The 22295-nt window shown below is 48.9% G+C and overlaps 1 protein-coding gene across 9 annotated transcripts in view; it reads right to left on the bottom strand.

Annotated features, from left to right (window-relative positions):
• EXOC7 (exocyst complex component 7) overlaps nt 1-22295 on the bottom strand; it is a 704768-nt gene that overhangs the window by 618410 nt on the left and 64063 nt on the right. For all 9 annotated transcript variants that reach the window (XM_069654713.1, XM_069654709.1, XM_069654707.1 and 6 more), the window contains exon 4: nt 20818-20923. In XM_069654713.1, coding sequence (XP_069510814.1) covers nt 20818-20923 — 106 coding nt within the window. The remainder of the gene's footprint in view (nt 1-20817; nt 20924-22295) is intronic.

The following is a 22295-nucleotide window of genomic DNA, read 5'->3' on the forward strand; positions in this document are numbered from 1 at the left end:
CCGTCATCACTGTCACTTGGTGTAGTGGGGTCTGAAAGTCTGTGCCCGCCGCCAGATGCGCACGGGTGCCCCACCACTGAATTGCTTGGCGGAAGCCCTCGTCGAGCAAGATCTTGTCCTCGAAATTGCCCGCCGCTTGTATCCAACGGGCGTCGAGGAACTCCAGTAGAGGACGCATCCAAAGCCTGCACAGGCGCACCAGTTAGATGCACGAGGACATCATCCCAAGGGACTTGATGGCCCTCACCCTGGCCACGTCTGTGGCCAGCAGACGCTGCACCTTGCCCAGGATGGCCTTCGTCCTTTCCTCCGACAGCGAGGCCCGTCGCACTACTGTATCGAGCTTGGCTCCCAGAAACAGTGCGACCTGCGACGGAACCAGGTGGGATTTGGGGAAGTTGATGGAGAATCCCAGGTCTGTGAGCAGCCGGACGGTCTTCGCTGTGTGTTCGACTGCGAGTTCCCTTGTTCCTGCTCGGATGAGCCAATCATCCAGGTATGGGTAGACGTGGATCCCCTGCAGGCGCAGCCGCGTCGCCACTGGAGCTAGGCACTTGGTGAATACCCTGGGCGCCGACTTCAATCCGAATGGGAGGGCCTTGAACTGGTAGTGCCGCCCTTGGACTACGAACCTGAGAAACTCTGTGTCTTTTTAGAATGGGGATGTGAAAGTACGCATCCTCCAAATCCAACGACGATAGGAAGTCTCCTTCCTCCAGCTGGCCCAGCACGTGCTGGAGGGTGACCATCCGGAACTTCTGTGCCTTGATGTATTTGTTTATCCGACGCAAGTCCAGGTTGGCATGCCAACCTCCTTTCTTCTTCTGATGAGGAAGTATCTTGAGTATACTCCGAAGCCCTGGAGCTTCTTTGGGACAAGCTCGATGGCTCCCTTCTTGAGCTTTCGCCCTTACCTTCAACAGCAGTTGAGGGATGTGATTTTCCTTTCTGGCCACGGGAGGAATGCGAGGGCACTTCTTTAGAAATTCCAGAGTGTTCCCGTGGACTAGGGCATCAGCACCCAACGGTCGGTGGAGATGGACTCCCACACGCTGATGAATTTCGTCAGCCGGCCTCCCACCGGGTTGCTTCGGTGGGGGCCCGATGCAACGGCCGGTTCAGTCTTGCTTGGCGGTGGCTTTGCCACCTTGGCCTCCCTGGAGACGATGGCGAGATCCCCCAGACTTGCCTCGTCCCCTGTAGGCTTCTTGCGACGAGGAACGGGCCGCCTGACGCTATGTCGAGGAGCCGCCGCCGAACCCTTTGGAGGCACCTTGCTTGCCTCCGGAGTTGCGAAAGGGTGGCCGTCATTGCTGCAGAACTCCCAAGGCCCGAGCCGTCTCTGTGTCGGCCTTAAGGGACTCATCCACTGTCTTCCCACACAGATTGTTCCCATCGAAGGGCATGTCCAAAACTTTGGCTTGTACGTCTTGGTGGAAATCAGTCGCCTTGAGCCACCCCCTCCGTCGAAGGCAAACGCTGTTGCCCAACTGGCAGAAACCGGTGTCGGCAATGTTCGTGGCCACTGTTATGGCGTGGTCCGACGCCACCTCACCCTCCTGTAGGATCGCCAGGGCCTCTGCCCTCTTGTCACCCGGGAGGAAGTCCAACAGGGGGCCGATCTTGTACCACAACGCCCTGTCGTAACGGGCCACAATCGCCAGGGCGTTGGCCGCCTTAATCGTCGTCACCGCAGATGAGATGACTCGTCGTCCTATGGCATCTAGTCGCTTTCCCTCGCCGTCTGGCGGGGAAGTTGAAGTTGAAGCCGATGCCCCCCCGCTTTCTTCTTGGCCGCTTCCGAGACGACCGAATCCGGGATCGGTTGTGCTCTAAGGCACAAAGGGGTGCCATCGGGGACCCGGTACTTCTTCTCGTACCGGTCCCTCTTGGCAGGCGTCGTGGACGGGTTCTTCAGGAGAGCAAGTCCCTCGTCCCAGATGTCATCCAGCAACGGCACCGCGAGGACCGTCTTCCTCTTGGCCTCGCACGGTTGGTAGAGGAAGCCTTCCTTTTTTTCTTCGGGGCAGAGCTGGAAAAGCTCGGACGTACTGGCAATCATGGTGTGGAAGGAGCCAACTTCGTCGGGCGGGGCTGCCCGAGGAATCGGCGACAGGAGGTCAGTCCCATCATCACCACCGTCGTCATCCGTCCCCGTTGTGGCCGCATCTGTTCCCGTGTCATCCCTCGGGACCGGGGAAGGAGACAAAGGCTGAGAGGGCCGTGAAGGCTGAAAGGGCGGGGTTGGATGAATCCTCCTCCTCTTGTTTGGAGGGCAACCCAACGGACCTGGTTCAGTTGGGTCGTCCGTCGGGGGTAGGGGCAATCTCGTCCTTATCTCCATGCATAATGCTTGGATTGCCGTCAAAATAGCCGCCGAGTTGTCCTGTGGCTCAGGCTGCGATGGGCACGACGGTTGCTCCTCCTCCACAGGAGCCTCGTCGTCACCACCCTGGCTCTCGCCATCCCCCTCGTCGGGATCCATCCCGTGGGACTGGGCCTCTTCCAAATTCTTGTCGAGTCCCTCTTTGACTTCGACCAGCTCCTCCTCGGAGGCTGTGTCCGTGTCTGTGTTCGTGTTCGTAATGGCCACCGCCCCCCCCCTCTTTTTCCACCGGGGTCTTCACGGGGGTCTGCTTGATGGGCTTAAAAGAGGATTCCCTCCACGGAGGCAGGGAAACTCTGGGCCCCGAGGTCGCCTCCACCGGGTTAGCCTCCACAGGCTTCGCCAGGGCCGCAGCAACTCCCTCAATAGAGGCCTTGGCCGGTTGAATCAAGGCCTCCACCACCTTGGGCACGCTTGAGGCCTTCACCTTAGGGGGAGGGTCACCACCTCACTCCCCTTCGGCCGGTTCCTTCGAGATCGACCGGGGCCTCTCCAGAAGCTTAGCCGGGTTCTCGGATTTTCTCTTCCCCGAGCCAGAGCGTTGGCTCGTGGTTGATGGAGTCTGAAGGTGCGCCCTGCCTGCCAGCCGAGGAGCCCGACCGTTCGGCGCTCCCGGTGCCCGCGGACTTGCGGTGCTTTGCCTTCTGTTGGGCCCCCGTCGCCGGGGCACCCTCACAGGACTTAGAAGACTGCTCAGACTTCTTCTCACCTGCTGGGCTCTTGCCTTCCAGCCAGTTGGCGAGACAACGATCTCTCATAGTCCGATCCGACATGTTCATGCAAAACGCACAGTCCTTCTCCACATGCGTTTTGTCCTCGTGAAGACAGTAGAGGCACCTCGAGTGCTCGTCCTCCTTGAACACATTCTGTAATCCGCATCCAGGACAGTTCCTAAACAGCTTGAATCTGGGTGTCGAGCTTCCTTTCTCCTGGGCCATGTCCGCGGGGTAGGCCTCAGAAACTTCTGGAATCCTCCAAGAAGCGCAACTCGACGAAAACTTCACCCTTGAGGGGCGTAGAAAATTCCAAAACGGGTCCCTGTTGATCGGAAGTAGAAACGGTGGAGCTTGAGGCTCGACTGACTGAAAAATGAGATTAAACTCTTTGAAAAATCGCAAAACAGAGTAAAAGCTCCAGAGCTATAGCACGAGGACGCCCAACATTTGAACGTGCGGTAAAAATCTGAGGATAGCTGCCAGGGGCGGGGCTTAGGGAGAGGGTAGTCATTGGCTGGGGGCAGTATGACCCAGAGACCAGTGATTGGTTACTAAGAAAAACAGATCAGAAGCGAAACTGATACAGATTTTTTTTTTTCGAAGGATTCCCAGCCTGACGACGGGGAATATTCATGAGCATGTGAGTCCATGCCAGACTCCATGCTGGAGAAATAAGACTAATTGAACAATATATGGACTGGGCTTGTAGTAGATCTTTATTTTACAGGTTGCCCAGGTAGGGGTGGGGGGGGGGAATCTCCACACAGAGCTGTGTCTACTGGTAGGGGCCAGTATTCTGCCAATTGTTCTAACCAACTGCTTTCCTCCTATCTCTATTGTTGGTTACATTTATTAATTGATTTGTGTGACATTTGACCAGAGTACAGTTGATGCACTTTAATGAAATCTGATAATTGTGGTACCACTTAGTACTGTGTAGATTTGCCATTGTAGATTAAATGAACACAAAATGATTGTGATATTGTACATAACCTTGAAACTTAATTATATAAAGACTGTTTTAACTAATACAGTGTGCGGACATCCCTTTGTGGGTGCTTAGGGACTACAATGAATTTAAGAACCGGCCTGCATCACATCCTGAGAAGCTAGGCCCTGATTGCTTGTCCATTGCTACAAACAATAGAGAATCTTGGCTGGGGTCCTCTGTGCCTCTCCTCTGCCATATAGAGAGCAGGAACACAGACACCTCCCTCCGGTGCTTTACAGTGTCATTTGCTTCCTTCTGCTGAGGGTCATTTGGGACAAGTCCTGAAATAGCAAGATTCTGATCCATTATAAGTTATCTGTTTTGATTTTTTCTGCTGCTGCCAGAATGTTTTCTTTCATAGCATAATCGTGGAATGGTGCCAGTACATCCCTTGGCCTTGCTCTCGGCTCTGTGTGGGCCCACTCTGTGCACCCTGTCCAACTGTACGTCCGGTGCATTCTCCATTTACCTGCAGGTCATTAAAGATGTTTGTCACTGCCTACCTTAGGTCCTTGTCCAGTACCTCCTCTGTCAGGCATTTTCCAGGTCCTCAGTTTTCAGCTCAAGATTATGCGTTGCATCTGCCATTTGCTCCATCAGCATGTCTGTCTTTCTTGAGTCCTCCGCTAGATCTTGAAGCGCTCTCTGGGTGGTGTCCACTCTTTCTTCCATGTTGCTTACATCCCGCTTGATATCCTGCAATGCCTCCGCCAGATCCTCTCTCATTTAGTCCATTTGTTTATGGACTGTTCCTGCAATTTTGTGGGCAAAATCTGTAAAAAAAAAAAAATGTTTGAGGACTGCATGGGGCACTGCCGGTTCTTGAGTTCCCGGTGATTGGGAGTCCCCATGGTCTGCATTTCCCTGGGCATTTTCATTTGCTGGGGATGGGGGTAGTCATTTCACGTCCCCACATCTTCTGGATACTGGCCTCTTGGGATTGTTTTGAGCTTTTTGCGGCCGACGTGGCGTGCTTTGCCTTTGCATTGGACAAGTTTTTCCCAGCTGGCTAGCCAGCCTTCTCCTCCTCCTCAGATTTGTTCCATGTTAGTCTTGCCTGAAAGGATTCCCCCAGCTTATAGCTCAGGTGGAGGAAGGTCCTATAACAATGCTGTACTGAGGCGGTCAGGCCATGAGAGAGGTTACTGGGCCTAATGTGGGCCCTTCCTTCTCCCGTCTTGGGATTTATGGGCTCTGCACAATTGCGCTACAGTGCTCTGCTGGGCTGGACTTGCTTTTAAGGCTGGGGGAAGCTGTGCCGGCTTCTACTCTATGCCGGTTTGTGTTCGCTCCCTGTTCTCTTCCCAGTCTGGGTTGTGGAGGACCTGTGCTCCCGCCCCTGTCTGATCCAGAGTACTTTCGCTTGCCTCCGGTCGTTCCCTCTGCTTGTCTTCGAGTGCCTGGGCTCTGTAGGCTTGCCCACGGACCTTGCGTCCCTCACTGGCCTTCGTGTTGGCTACTTACATTCCACTATCTTTGTGGTGCCATGGGCCGCTCCTCCCTCTGTCCGTCAGGGTCTGCCTGTCTCTCCTTTTCGAATCGGCAGCGAGGGGTTGCCTAATGTCCCTTCTTGTGTGGGCGCTTCCTGAGTCCAAAATTCACCTGGGGAAGGCGAATCAACTTACTTTATTCAATCTTTTGGTTCAGAGGGTTGGGAGAATATCGGTCACGGTGCTCTTCGTATGGCGGCCATCTTGGAAGACCCATAATAGCTTTTCAGTGGATGTTTAGTGTTTGAGCTACCTGCTGGGTGGCGGTTTCGTGATAATCTGTTTTTTGGTCTCCATTATAATGCATAGACCCCACAGGGGTTTAAGACCATTTTCCTCTGCACTAAGCAGGGAGGGAACCAAAAATTATATTGAAATGGCCTGATAAATATCTCCAGTCGGTCCTGAACCCAGGTCTTGGCAGGGGACTACCAAGCAGATGTTTGAAATGGGACCCTGCTCACATTCACCCAGCCCTGTTCATGTCTTTGAAGTGAAGGCTGCAGTGATGTGATGCGGTCCGGTGCTTCAAAGAACATAAAGAAAGCCTTATCCCGCTGTGTCATCAGTGCAGGGCTCATGCAGCCCCCATGATAAAGCAGCCTGCAGGTTTAAGCAGTACTAAAAATGTAAATTATTAACTGTGGGATATGTGCGAGTCCTCGAGAATTCCTTACTCAGGTTGCCAGGACATGGCCATCGCTGTTGGATCCAGTTCCTGGGGTGGACGAATGGGGTAGGATCACCTGAGTAGGGGAACCCAGGGTTATGCTCGGAGGAATACCTCAGGCGGGATGCGGTATTGTGCCAGAGAAGGGGAGAGAGAGAGAGAGAGAGGCGAGATATCTGAGGCTTTCCTGGGCTGCATTACATCTGCCTCCCCTCCTCCTGTTAGATCTCTCTGGCCCAGATCCAATAACCCCCTTCGTACGTAATCATTTCCCTAAGGTCTCAAACCTGGGTACATCCAAAAAGCATGACTCCCAGAATCCTTGTTTCACCGTTCTCCATTCGAATATTCCCCATCCTTCTTCCTCCCGTCCCTCAGATTATTATTTTCTGCATTCCCAACCTGATCAGACAAAACACTACGATTCCCACAATCCCCTTTGTTCATGTCACAACCCCAGTTATTCACGTTTACTCCGCAAACCCTACCAATCCTGTCCCTCTGATTGTCACTTTCTGAACTCTCAGTTGAAAGTGACCGACAATTATAAACGACTAACCATTATAAATCCCACCATCCCCTATGTTCTGTTCTTCATCCCGGCCTTTCTCGTACATTTAACAAACCCTCCAAAACCTACCCTTCCGAGAGCACCCCCAAACTCAAATACGAAGGATATGATCCCATACAACACCTCCGTTTTCCAACTCTGTAGGATGCTTTGACATTCAAACTTTCCTGGTTTCCGACAAAAACACTTGCGCACACCACATACAATGGACTAATGTTAAGTCTGTATACCTGACATGTCCCAACCCGAGAGTCAGGTAAAGCCAGGCAATTGATTTGAATCACACACTGGACGGCCCTTCCTTTTCCCCACAGGGATAAAAAGATAATCAGGAGAGCGCAGTATGAGCAAGGCGAGTACAGCAGACAGCACTTGGCAGTTCAAAAGAAGAGGAAAGGTGGCAGGAATCAGGAGGGTGGCGAGGAGAGAAGTGACCTTGCCCTTTTCGTCTTAGGCGGAACCTTCGTGGAAGAGAGCCTAAGAACGCAAATAATAGCACAAGTGTCCTGCAGCAGATGTCAACGGTACACGGGGCAAACCTATGCCAATAAGCAGGAGTGAGGGAAGCTCCTGTGCCCGTGGTACCGTCCTTGACTGCAGAGAAGCCAAAAGCCAAGTGGTTCATCACAGTCGGTTAGTCGAGGGGAAAACAGATAAGAACCGGGCTGTGTTGAGTGAGAATCACAAAGTGGCAAGTTTTGAACTAAAACAGATGAACTTTGAATCAACTGTTGAAAGCACGAAGAGGAGACCAGCTACAGAGGGAAAACGGCACCATGTAAGAGAAACTACAAGCAGCAGAAGGATGGCCAGCGAAATAGGTCAAAGTGCACAGAGGGTCAAGCAAAATCCTTGTACAATTGAACAACTTTGATCTACAAGCAGTGTGAGAGAAAGGCAAGTGAATCCCACAGTAAAAGTGAACATTGAGAAACCAACGGAATTTAATCCCTTTAAAGTCAAGATTTGTCCGAGCCCGACCAAGGGAGATCCAGGGGTGAGCCATCACCCAAGAAGATAAGGGCAAGAGGGGTCCGAGCCCGACCAAGGGAGATCCAGGGGTGAGCCATCACCCAAGAAGATAAGGGCAAGAGGGGTCCGAGCCCGACCAAGGGAGATCCAGGGGTGAGCCATCACCCAAGAAGATAAAGGCAAGAGGGGTCCGAGTCCGACCTACGGAGATCCAGGACTGAAGCTATCACCCAAACATGATTGATAAAAGGAACAGTGATATCATTTTGATTACAATTGAGAAGGGTCAGCGCCCAGAAGAGGGGGACCCAGGGGTGAACCCATCACCCAGCGAACATTGGAAAATAACTTTCATTTGTTAAAGGAATTTTTGTTTTGTTGTTTGAACACGTCTGATCCTCGAAGGCAAGAGACTTTCAAGTGAAAACGAGACTTGGCCATCAATGGCTCGAGAAATAAAAGCAGAACTGTTGTTTCATGCTGGAGAAGTGCAAGACTGTACTGTGCTCCAAGTATCCTGAGAGCTGCGATTAGAACTGTCGTTTTGTGCTGGAGAAGGCCGAGACGGTACTGTGCTCCAAGCTCCCATCTTACCAAGAGTCCAAAACGTGGGGAAGGGAGGCCCAGGCTACCGCACCCCGACATATTATTTACGAAAACTTCTTTCTTTTCTTGAGAACTATCCCATAACCCTTTTTGTATTAGTGTGAGATTTGGCAATAGGCTTCTTAGTATAGGCCCTTTTTGTTTTGACACAATGCCACTAGAACTGCCTTCTTTTTCATTTGATGGTTGACGCTTGCTCCCATCTTAGATTTAGATTAGGAGTTTTTCCAACCTGCATACCGAATTCAATGTTCAATAAACACCCTCGAACTGTGATTACTTGTGTCCGTCTTACTTGTTGTCACCATGGGTTTCTCACAGATCCCACTAGCAGGAGGGAGGGATTAGGGGAGAGGAATTTGGGAGCTTTTCTCAGACCCCACCCCCCATGAATAAACATTTCCATTTCAGAAGATGTATTAATAAATGAACAGCTGGAAAATAACCCAAGGAAGGATGAGTATTTCCAAGAATGTTTAAAACAAGCTGTACTGAAACATTGTCTACAGAGTACAATCCAAACAAGCATATTCAGAAGTGTCCTGATAAGCCTTTCCAGTGGTCTAGTGAAGAAGAAAATATGTATTATGGGCACATTAGACCCATAAAAGGTAACAAATAAATAAAATCACATTACGTACATCTTAATAATACCCATAGACATAAAGAAAGTGTACAAAAGCATGGTAAAACAACCTGAAATAGCACCACAGACTGCAAAAATTCAAATTTAAAACTGCTTACACTGTAATAAATTAACTCTGTTCCAGCACACGTTCAATGAAAATATAGACATTAAGTGCACAATTTACATCTTGGAGTGATAGCACCTTATTAAAAGCTGCAGATAACTCACTTATCCCCCAACTTCTTAGCATCGGACTGAGATATTTGCGCATCAGATTCACATTAACAGGGCATACTAATAAGAAATGCATTAAGTCATCCATATCATGCCAATCACAAACGCATCTGCTCACTCCTTGACTGCTTTTGTCCTGTGTAAGAGCAGTACCTTTCGTGAAAAGCAGGTGCGCTCACAGTCTTAACAGGGTCACCTTCTTGCTCAGATCACTAAACCAATAAGCGTAGTTAGGGGGACACAACAATGACCCAAACCTAAGGTAGCCAAGAATGCTCATATTATGCCACTTGGAATCCTTGCTTTGATTTTGTTTAAAAGCCAAAAAGGCCTTTGTACATAGTATTAAGTCTTCTTTTACTGCCTATTTTAAGGCAGAAATATTCCGCCAGACCAAGAGAACTTACCGCCAGACCCGTAATTAGCCCCAATTTCTTTTTGAAGTAATAGGGATCCCCTCAACCCCATGACGTGTGTGAGTGTATGGTGAAAGGGTGCAAACTTAAAATTTATGGTTGGCTGCCTGGGTGTGCCTGTATGGTGAAAGAGTGCAGACTTAAATGTATGGATGGCTGGGTGTGTACATGGTGAATGGTGTGTGTGCTTGTGTACAGGGGCACAACCAAACATACATTTCGGGGGGGCTAGCCCTTCAAATGTTGGGAGAGGCGCCAACTTTACGGGTGGTGGGGAGGGGCAAACTTATTTGTGTGGGGGCATCTAACTTCTTTACGCGTTTTAATGAGACTATTCTAGTGCAGCTTCAATGTTACAAGCAGTTAACTCTCTCCTTTAAGTCTCCTATTCCCTCTCGACCCTTCCAATCACTCCCCTGGCATGCAAGTACTAGACCCACGTCGCAATTTCAATTGCCTAAAAAAATGTGGCATTCGAATGCAGGTACTAGCAAAGAAATGCTTTACGTTGGTAATTGCTGGGCCCTTATTAACAGCAAAACCCAGGTGCTGTTTAACATCTGTGTCCTGTTCTGTCCGGCAACTGCTCTAAAGGTCAGCCAGGTCGAGTCAACATAGCCCAAAATGTCAGGGGGAAGGGGAGAGGGGGTTCAGTGCTGAAGCCCCGTCAACTCAATGGTGTTGCGCCACTACTGGTGTTTAATGCCTTGATTACTCCTGGCCCTATTCTTCCTCGTCCCAGTACTTATGTATGAGGCAGTACTTGTGTACTCTGCCTCCTACACAAGTACTGGGATGAGGTAGATGGAGGTAATGCCTGACTTAGCTACCTGTAATCTTCATTACTCCTAGTCCCACTCTTCCTCATCCCAGTACTTACCTATGAGGCAAGGAGCCTCCTACGATATGATATGGTATTTGTAACGCGCCTATACACAGGTGTTTCAAGGCGCGACGAGGCAGGGAGGGGAGGGACAAGGGGAGACAGACAATGATCCTACTAGGCCAGGTGTCATTCAGATCGCGCAAGTGCAGGGGTGGGGGAGGGGGAAAAGTGCAAGGGGAAGGGGAGGGGGGAAGTGCAGTACAAGGTAAGTGGCGTAAAGTAATAAATAAATAAATAGGGCCAGCTGGTGGCAAGTGCGAGGTAAGTGCAGAGCAAGTGCTGGGGAAGGGGGGGGGGCTGTAGGGATACAGAGACAGTCCCGCAGTGCAAAGGGGTTCCAGGGCATCAGTGCAAGTGGAGAGTGGCTGGGCCCAGGACCGAGGCCGTTTAGAGTGGTCCAGTTGCAGGATCAGTGCAGTTTCAGTGAACAATTAATTAGCTGTTCAGCAGGGGAGAGGGAGAGAGAAAGCAGAAGCAAAGAGGAAGGTTTTGAGGTGCTTCCGGAACCGGAGATGGTTCTCCTCAAGTTTCAGGAAGGCAGGAAGGCTGTCCCAGAGGGAGGCCCCTGCCGCGGAGAGAGATCTACCCCCAGCTCGATGCTTCAAGAAGCGGCTAACCCTGAGGGAATTGGAGGCGGATGAGCGAAGGGCTCGGGAAGGAAGATATTTGGGAAGAGAGAGTTGAAGGTATTTAGGACCCAGGCCCCAGAAGGCCTTGTGGACAATGCAGAGGGTTTTGAACTTTATCCTCGCAGCCACTGGGAGCCAGTGTAGAGATTTCAGTCCTGGAGAGATACGGTCTCTGGGCTTGAGGCCAAGGACAAGCTCTACGTAAGATATGGGACAAGGAAGAGGGACGGGGAGGTAATTCTTGGCCAAGGAGCTGATTTTGGATGTTGGGGTAGGGGGTGGGAGGGAGGGAGGATGTGTGGAGGGTAGGATTGTGCGAGAAATCCTAATGGTTGTCCATGTCCAGGCTAAATAGGCATGATATGTGGTATTAGTGGCTAGTGAGGCATTTTGGTGCAGCCAGTCTAGTCATTCCTCAGTTTGGTATGAAGTTTGGTATGAATTTCTTTTAACTAGGAATTTCTGATAAAGCAGTCCGGGTGCTGCCAGTCTTGCAATTTCTTACATGCAGCATTGTATATTTTTCTGGGCAGCTGTGATAAAAGGATATGATAAAAGTCATTTATAACACGCCTGTACACAAGTGTTTCTATGCGCAACAAGACAAGGGAGGGAAGACAAGACAAACAATCTGACTAGGCCTTGTGTCATTGTGAGAACGAGAGGTGCAAGAGGCAAGGGAGGAGGAGGGAGTGCAAGAGAGAGGGGAGGGGAAAACAGGGCTGCAATGCTCCGAGTTAGTGCAGCCAGTGCAGCTGGCTATTGGTAGTGCAAGGAGAACAAGGGGCTACAGGGTTACAGTTACAGCCTTTAACTGCATGATAGGCACAGAGACAGTGCAAGGGTGACCGATCAAGAAAGAGCCTGGACTCAGAGAGACTCTGATGGTATCCAAGCAACCGGTCTGTACAGCAGACAGGTAGGTCAGCAGGGGAGGGAGAGAGAGAAAGCAGAGGGGAAAAGCAACGTTTTGAGCTGCTTCCGAAACTTCAGATGGAGCGGCTCAAGTTTGAAGGGGCAGGGAGGCCATTCCAGACGGAGGCACCAGCAGAGGAGAGAGATCTACCCCCCACTCTCTGCCTGGAGAAGCGTCTAACCCTTAGAAGAGTTGGAGGTAGCTGAGCTAAGGGCTCAAGAAGGAAGGTATTTTGGAGGAGAGCATTGGATTTAGTGTGGGCTCCGGCCACAGAAAGCCTTGTGGATAATGCAAAGGGTCTTGAACTTGATCCTTGCAGCCACCGGGAGCCAGTGCTGAGATTTCAGGGCTGGAGAGATATGATCCCTGGGCTTGAGGCCAAGGATATGTCTTGCAGTCCTGTTCTGGGTTAGTTCCAGATGACAGAGAGTAGAGGAAGTGAGAATGAGAAAGGCTGTTGCGGTAGTCCAGCCTAGAGAGAACCAGGACTCTGGAGACAGTGAGCTTCTGGTGGAAAGTGAGAAGGGAAGAGTCTCTTTGAGGAGGAGCAGCTGGTAGTGGAACTTCTTGGTGACATCCGAGATGTGAGGAGAGAAAGAGAGAGTGGCATAGAAGAGGACACCAAGGTTTTTTTGCCTTGCAGGAAGGTGAAGGAAGAGGGCCCAAGGCGGCCGGCCAGAGGGAAAGCTGGTGCCAGGGTCCCAATCAGAAGGACCTCCTTCTTACTGGCATTAAGGTAGAGATCGTTGGAGGCGCACCAATCCTGAATCACCAATAAGACAGTCAGGAATGAGCGAGAGAGGAGAGGAGGCTGAGGGGAGCCTGAAGGAAAGCTGAGTATTCCGCATAACACTGAAAGTTAGAGGAGAAGGTAGAGATCAGGTGGGCCAAAGGGGCCAAGTAGAGGTTGAAAAACCAGGGTGAGAGTAAAGAGCCCTGGGGAACGCCACAGGTAGAGAGAGGTGGCAGAGAGATTGGGACCCAGTTGGACCTGGGAGGGAGGGGCGGTTTAGGCAGTCCAAGAGGAATGAGGTCAGTCACTCCAGGGCCTGATCTGTGATGCCCAGGTTCTCACAGAGTCGATTGATCAGGATGGCGTTGTTGACTGTGTCGAAAGTAGAGGAACGAAGGAGGCTGAGGACAGAAGGAATGCTGGAATGAAGGTTAGAGAGCAGATCTTCATGGGTGTTCAGGAGAGCAGTTTCCATGACTCTAGCAGCTCTGAAGCCAGACTGATGTCATGGAGACAACCAACAGATTCAGTGTGGAGAGTAAGCTGGGAGATGGCAAGCGTTTCCAAAAGTTTGCCCAAGAAAGGGGTGATGGAGATTGGGCAATAGTTTGCCGGGCAGGTAGGATTAGCAGACGGCTTCTTGAGGAGTGGGTGCACAAGGGAGGGTTTAAGGGGAGAGGGGAACGTTCCAGTGGCTAAAGAGTGATTACAAAAATCGTCCAAGGCTGGAGTGAGGGTATCAATATGGTCCTTGATGGTTCTGGAGGAGCAGGGGAGCACCTGTTTGGACGACGCTTTCATAGATCAGACTGGTCTAGAAACCTCGGCAGGTGTTGTAAGAGAGAACGAGGAAAAAGGAGGGAGAGAGGTAGAGATGGCCAAAAGGGGGCCGAGAGAGGAAGAGGGAGAGGAAGAGGAGATAGAGGACAGGATGTCCTGAGATTTAGAGGAGAAGTGAGAGGCCAGAGCCGTACAGAGGGCCGTGGAGGGAACAGGAGAGATAGAGACCGCAACAGGAATTGACCAGTTCCTTGCAGATTTTAAAGAGTTCAGCTGTGTTGGTAGATGCCGCGGAGACGCAGGCTTTAATGTGTGTTCTCTTCTTGATGAGTGTTATTGCTTTGACTGGCATTTTGGTGCAACCAGTCCATGTATGTCTAAATGTGGCCTGGCATGCTTTTCTGTAATGTTATTACGTGTCTACACTGGTCTACACTGTGCAGCCAGTTGGACATGTTTTCATTGTGGCATGGCATTTTTAATAGCAAGGCATTCATGTTCCTGTGCACTGTTGGTGACTTAAATGTATTAGATTGGTGTTACCCTACAAAACAATTGCAAACTCTGGTTTTATAGACAATTTTTCTCAGAAAGTGTGCTGTATATTGCATTAAAATACCTATTTATAGCTTACTACTAGTGCAGTGTACGACATACCCCTTCAGCAGCACGTTCGTGTATATTGCGCAAGTGTGACAACATAGGCCGGGCCAGAGTGTGGGGCGACCCGTGATTTGTTGCCGAGTTGGGGAGGGGCCCTCAGCATGGCTCGCAGGTGGGCCCTTACGCCACTGTATAGACCGTATGGCGTGCTCCATTGGAAGACCCCCTAATTTATATCCAAATCGTATTATTGAGCCATTTATTTAAGCAAGTTTATTTGCTTGGGTTTTAATATTCTCTGTAGCAGAGGACCAATCACTGCCGTCCAGCATACCCCACACAGTCTGAAGGGATAAGGCCTTCTAAATGTTTTTTGGAGCATGGGGATGCAATGATTTGCTGGTGTTTAGAAGGCCTGATGCCTGAAGGCTGTGTAATCAGTGCGGGCTGTGTGTGGTCAAGTCTCTGGGAATAATCATTCTCCCGCCCGATCAGTGGGAAAAATATTATTCCCAGTCATTTGCTAGCAGTCAGCCCTGCACTAATAACAGCATGCAGGCATGAGGCCCAAATGTGGTTGAAACGCAGGACTACAGCAGGAACGGCATTCAGGCCTTTCATCTTTTTAATCTAATCATAATTAGATATATTCATATAGCGCTCTGATCCGAAACGCTTCACATAGCACATATTTAAATACATTGTTATTATTATTACCCAATTAAAATTGGTACTCACTTAATCGAACCCAGAAGAATGAAGAGCTGAGTTGGCCGTGCCAGGTTTTGAACCTGCAGATCAAACACAGATCACAGCAACAAGTGCTAAACCTGCTGAGCCATCTGCTTTCATTCAGGACTTTAAATGTGCACTTTACAGTGCACACATTATAAGCTGCATTTGCCAGAGCCATCCAAGACATTACCTCCTGGGCCTATGCGGTATACCAAAGGGTTATCACCTCTTTGCCTCTACATTAGCCCCTTGTTGACAAAAAAAATTATGAATGGCTTTTCGTGAAGGTTTAGTGTTTTAGCTCCCTCCTGGCTGGTTGTCTTGTGATAATCTGCGGCTATTAAGCCCTTTGTCTGCATCGTAATGTATGCAACCCATGGGTGCCTCAGGCTGTTTTTTCTGCTTTAGTGAATGAGGGGGTCCCCAAACATGTGAAAATAAGACCCCACGAGCCGTGGCACATCTTCATCTGGCATTAGTCACAGCTTATGGGGGCACATTTCAACATAATGTTTGGAGTCCCCCTTTGCCTGGAGCCGAGAAAAATACTGGAGGCACCCATGGGATGCAAACATTACAATGAAGACAAAGAAATACAGCCAGGGGGTCTGTCGCCAAAGAGAAGCTGAAACACTAAACTTTCACTGAAAAGTATTAAAACACCTGGACGTCCTGGTGGTGTTGATGAGTGAAGGCATAGCTTGCCCCAAAAGAACTGATGTACACCAAGCACATCTCAAAACACACTGTTGCCCTACAGTCCTTTAAAAGTTTTACTACGCTTTCAATGAACCAAATGCTTGGAGTTGTTAATTTTTATGCCCAACACTGGCAACATACTCCAACTAGATAATAAAATAAAAATGGCACGCACACAGAAACCATTGATTCTTTATGGATGCCATATAAGTTAACGGCACATCCCATTGAAAAAAGTATCATAAAAATCGCTAATTACCAACGCTATTAACTATTTCTGCGTTTTGACTCCTATACTTATTCATTCTCACCACAGATTCCCATGAGCTTGCCATCTAGTATAGCTGCATACGGTGTCCGCTCTGTGCTTACTGCCCCTACAAGCCGTATCTTGCCTGTTGCGCCAGCTGGCATACTAGCCATCCAGATGTCAGTAATGCCGCCTTTCCTATGCTAACAATCGGATACGCCATTTTCCTAGCTGCAGCAACGTGCTTCATGCACACCTTTGTACTAGTTTGCGCATATATCACAACCGTCCTGATTTTAGTAACAACTGAGCCGACCGCATATTTGAGCCACTAGTCGCTACCCCTCTGTGGTTACGTACCACCAAGTGATCTCACCATTTCATTGCCCAAATTGCCTGCATTGCTTAGGTTTGTTACCTGGCCCGTACCCGCCCACTGAATGACCACGTCACCGCCATCATTTGTTGATCTGTTCGCCTGTGCTTGCCTTGAAATTGCTCTGCCGCCGGCCCTATGCTTGCATGTAAATGATTGAGCTCTCGCTCAGAACTGCAACGTTGATCCACCTGTTAGCGCCATGATATATGCTACTCTGCCTTTGCCTGATATGTTCATTGTGCATTGCCTAACTTGCTGCGCCACACCTTTCGATCTATCCCTGCATATGTTGCACTGCTCCGCATGAGACATGTCCACACGCTGTAAACTAACTCTAGGGTACCTACCTTACCCTGCCGTGCCTTTTAATTTGACATCTACCCGATTTGCCAATACTTGCTGCTAACATTAGAGTGTCTGTTCTGCCAGAATTGTTGCACCTTTACAATTGACATACGCCTCATGCACTCTGCATTGCTCCCTGCCGAATACGCTAATGTATGTGTATGTGTACCCTTATTGCCTAGACTCTTTAGTCTAAACCTGTATTTAACCTTTGAGCCTGCATTGCTTGCACAGAGCCCGTACTGCCTAGCTAAATAGTGCCTGCAACTCTTACCTATAACTGCTTCACAAACCCTGTGACCCTCTCCTCTCTAACTTCGGTAACATGTTACCACGCTGGTCTTCCCTAAAGTCACTGTTCTTCTCATTACAAGTAGCACTCTTAGTGTGGGCAATTACCTGGACGCTACACTTACCACCATCTATCTTAGTAGCATCTAGCTCTTGTACACCTCATCCATGGCCACCATTTACAGACCTGCTGATACCTACCCAAGCACTGCACCGCAAAACCACAACATCTACCTCAACAATCCGGCCTTATGGCTCGACCATTTTGCCAAAATACCCTCACCTAACCAACCATGCGCTAGCACTCTTAGAAACTTAAGATTAGGGTCTAGACTTATGGGTAAGAAGGGTCACCCTATGTATCTGAGCTCACATCTGAAAACACAGACGCTCAGCCCGCCTCCACAAACGCCCACCTCACCCACGCCCCATCACCCTCAGACCAACACAGCTTCAACAAGCAACGCTGGTTTAATTAAAGCCGCTCTGATTAATGCAAGGTCCCTAGCCGCTCACACTTTGGACATCGCTGATCTTATCAAGACTCAGGAACTCAACTTCATCGCCATCTCTGAGACCTGGCTGCACGCGGCATCTGGCCGGCACTCTCTCTGGCCATCCCCACCGATTACTCCATTATTAGATGTGATCGCACCTTGAGAGGTGGAGGAATTGCATTTATCTTCAGAAACTCATTAGGACTTAGAACCATACCAAGCACTAAGGTGGAATCCGCAGAGTTACTCTCTGTCATACTCGGACTCTCAGCCAACCAAACTGTCACCATCCACCTAATATACAGACCCCCTGGTCCACCCACATCCTTTGTGGATGACATCTCTACTTTAGTACTCAACAATGCAAAATCTAACTTTCAAACCATAATTTTTGGTGACCTTAATCTAGGACACCAAGACACTAATGATCCTGCCGCCCTCGACCTCGCTAATACCTTAACAGATTTAGGCTTCTCACACCACATACAGGAACCCACCCACATTAAAGGGCGGTCCCTTGACTGGCTCAGTGACACCAATTGCAATATTAACATACTCTCCAACGCCCCTTGTATTTGGTCCGACCACCACGTCATCACTTTCAGTATCGAAGCAGCCTCACCACCCATGCCTCTGGTCGCCCCAGCCACCCTCACTAGAAATAAAAAAGAACATTACGACTGAAAAACTACTGCCCCCTCATACTTCCCATATTCAATTATACGCCTGACACTTGCTCAGACCCCACCACCCTAGCCGAGATGTACAACCAGTCAGTGCTTGCAGCCATCAATTCTATTGCCCCGCTCAAACGGGGAAACCCAAACAACGAGCTCACCTTAACACGTGGTTCACTCCCCAGCTTAGAGTTTTACGTAAAGAGAAACGCACTGCAGAGTCACGCTGGAGAAGTCACCACTCTGACGCCCACCAGGACGGTCTTCTGTTAGCCACCCTTAACTATAAAGAAGCTGTACTCCAGGCAAAAAAAGATTCTTACAATAACCGCATTATGTCAGCCCAGTCTAACACCAAGGAACTCTTTAATATTCTTAAGGAACTTGAGACACATGCAGCCACCCCTGACTCTTGTACCAAAGATATCACTTGGTGCACCAATATTCAGTCAGCACTCCTGGGTAAAATTGCCACCCTCCAATCTAAAATCAGAGACAAACAGAAATCCCTACAGCTTGACCAAACACTGACCACACCCACACCAAATACACACTTAGCCAATCCTTCTCATAAACCTTTCTCCTTCTCCCCGCTCACTACTCTCGAAGTAGAAGGCATCAAACAATTTAAAACCTTCCAATTGCCAAGGCAACCCTTGCCCAGCACCTATTATCAAGGAAGCATCTCATGAGTTAGCCCCATTCATCACAGCATTCATAAATGCTTCTTTCAAGACGGGTATTGTCCCTGACAACCTAAAGGATGCATGGGTTATCCCACTCCTCAAAAAACCCTCCCTTGACCCTAATATCCCAACTAACTTCAGACCAATCACTACAGTCCCATTCCTGCTCAAGATCCTGGACCGCGCAGCCTACCTGCAGATTCAGGATTACCTCGAACTAAACAATCTCCTGGGCTTAATACAATCAGGGTTCCGCCCTAAACATGGCACGGAATCAGCTCTGATTGACCTGAAAACTCAGATGGAGTCACTAAAGGGGAAGTTAGCTCTTCTCCTTCTCCTCGACCTCTCCGCTGCTTTTGATTTGGTCAACCACCAAATATTCTGCCAGCATCTCAAATCTGCAGCCCACTTCTCCGACTCTGCCAATGCCTGGATCCATTCATTCCTGAGTAACAGATCTATGAGGGTCTTCTCACCTATGGCCTCAGCGGACCCCTCCCCCATTCATTGTGGCATTTCTCAAGGCTCGTGTGTATCCCCTACGTTGTATAACGTATTCACCAAGCCCCTCTTCGATGTGCTTGACTATCTGGGTGTCTCCTACACCAACTACGTGGATGACACCCAGATACTCACCCCCATCACGGGAGACTACACAGCTGACACCAAAGTCCTGAGTGATGTTTACCTGGTCATCCAGGCCTGGATGGCACATCACAAACTTTGCCTTAACGATGCTAAGACTGAGCTCCTACTTCTAGGATGAAATCATCGGCTCAACAAATTAGATCAAACTTACAAGGCCTTCATTATTGACGGCAACAATATAAAAGTCTCCAAAGACACAAAGACTCTAGGTGTCTAACTCGACTCCACGCTCTCCCTGAACAGACAAACAAATGCAGTTAGGTCAGCTTCGGCCTATACTTGCAAACTTATCACCGCCTGTAGACCCTTCCTAAACTCTACCAACTGCATCACCCTCGCCAGAACACTGGTCATGGCCAAAATCGACTAGTGCAGTGCTCTCTACCTAGGGACCAGTCGGTCTAACCTTAATAAATTGCAAACTGTACAAAATAATGCCTTAAGGGCAGCCTTAAACATCCCAAGACGTTCCCATATCTCCTCCGTCAGACTGGACTTACGTTTGCTCCCGTTAAAACATAGAATTGCCCTGAAAACCCTAGCCTTGACTCACAAATGCCTGAGCAACAACGCCCCACCTTACCTGTCCGCTCGCTTCACACTCCACACATCCACTCGACCCATTAGAGCAGCCTAAACTCGCAGCCTCACTGTGCCTAGATGCAAACTGCAAAAAGCTGGTGGGGTGAGCTTCCCTGTCCTAGCTCCCAAACTTTGGAACATCCTGCCCACGCCTATTAGAACTGAACCATCGTTCCACTCCTTCAAGAACAATGCTAAAACATGGCTGTTCTCCCAAGATTTATGAGACCCTTACTCAGTGCAGTCTCCCTGCGTGGTAAAGGACATGTATATACATCTCTCTCTGCTCTGTACTTGTATTATATTCTGTTAATGGTACCCCTCGGTATATGTATATATGCTGTACATTTTGTAACTTACTGTGTAACTGCTGTTTATTGTAACATGTTTAAGAGTATGCGCCGGTTGCCCCTGGGCCTGGTTTCGGCGCTTTATAAATAAATAAAATAAAAAAATCAAATCTAATCAATTAGGTTGGATTGCCAAACAAAAAAAAAAAAGATTTAGGTATTTCAGCTAATCAATTCTGCAAGCTAGGAGGAGATAATAGGTACATGACCACAAGTAAAGAAACGAGCAGTGGATGGACTCGGCTTAATGGGTGGGTCAGTGAGAGGGCAATGGACACACGCAAGAAAAAAGCTATGGTAATGTAACAGGCGAGCAGACTTTAGGGGGCTTCCCAAAAGAATGAATTACATCCCAGAATGAGGCTGACAATGCCAGATCTCCAGGTAAGAATGAAGCTATCCCACCTCCCCAACCATCCTTAATAGGTGAGGTGAAAGCTGTACTCACCACACGGTTCAGCTCTGGGCTGTCTGGGTTATTGTCCTGGAAATACTCAACAGCACGTTGGATTCTCTCAATGCATCCCAAGTACTCCTCTAGTCTCCCTGTGGGTCTGTGGAAGGAAGCAGAGAATATGATAGACGAACAATAGAGTCCCAAGCCCCAGAACCTGGCACATGCTGTGCATACAATACACTAACCACTTAGAGAAAAGAAAAGGTTAATTTTTTTACTATGTCCACGTTTAGTCCTGGCTCTAATTTCCTATTCTTGGTCTGAAGCAAAGATACATTCTGGGTTAATGTTTTTGTTAGCATTTTATGGATCTGGAGGAGGGCAAGAAAGTACACAACTTGATGGAACTTACAAAGACCCAACCACTTGACATCATTCCCCGGTAATTTACATCAAGTAACATGTTGGATGGCTTGTGTGGCGCTAGCAGGGTCACAATCCATTTGCAGGCGTGGTCAACTTAAGATAAAAGACCATCATAGTAAAGTCAGCCCAAGGGATGAAGAGCACAAAGACTGATACCTGCTATCAAATGTCACAATGTTCATTGAATCATAGGTGTAACAATTGCATGTTTTCAGAATGCTATACTATGTATAGACACAAGAGTGTATTACGTGTTTATTACATCTACACTCTCCTTTTTCCATTCAAGACAAAAGAGGTGTAGGTCTCTCTTTATGGAATTTCAGTAGCAAACCAGGCGTCATATAAAAAGTGGTCTACTGTCTTTCATCTATCGTTATCCCACTGGGGATGGGACCTCAAGATATGGACTCAAACATCGATGGGTGGCACAGGAGCATAGCTCAGGGGCACGTCGAGATCTTCTCTTCCCCTGGACGACGCCGCAACTTGCAACCACTACCAGGAACAACTGCCACTGCTGGAGGATCCTTCCCACTTAAGGTACCGTGTCCCGCCCGGCATCCCCCGGCTTTCGAACCTGGGTTAGCCTGGGACACCTTGGCTAAACTTTTCTAAGCCTCTCTAAACTCTTTTCTGAACCCTCTGCAAGACTTTCTAAGCCTAGTGTAACTGTGTGATCTTGGGCACTTTTGTGCTCTGCTCTCTCTAAGAGTGGGCCCAGCCGTTGGACTTTGGCTCACCAGTGACTTTTGCTCTCTGCCTTGCTAATAGTGTTCCTGAATCGTAGAGTGGTGTAATCCTGCATATTCTGTCTTTTTCCCCTCCCTTTTCCACAACCTTAGTAGAGTGCAATCTAGTTAAGCGCTCACCTCTGTATGAAAATAAGTGGTGTCTTACTGTGATTTTCTAATAAGGGGAAAAGGGGTGTATATATCATAATAGTAACTGTGTTTAGAAGAGTGCTGGAGTGTTTCACTGTGTGTTTATAAATAAATAATTATATACTTTGATACCAAAGCTCTGGTCAGTGTTTGCCTGTATTATTGTATCTAAGTGCCTATTGAGTATACTTTGCATACTGCCTAACTCTTCTTGAGGGA

This window comes from Ambystoma mexicanum, chromosome 3q, assembly GCF_040938575.1.
Source record: "Ambystoma mexicanum isolate Mex_15411 chromosome 3q, UKY_AmexF1_1, whole genome shotgun sequence".
NCBI classification, from domain to species: domain Eukaryota; kingdom Metazoa; phylum Chordata; class Amphibia; order Caudata; family Ambystomatidae; genus Ambystoma; species Ambystoma mexicanum.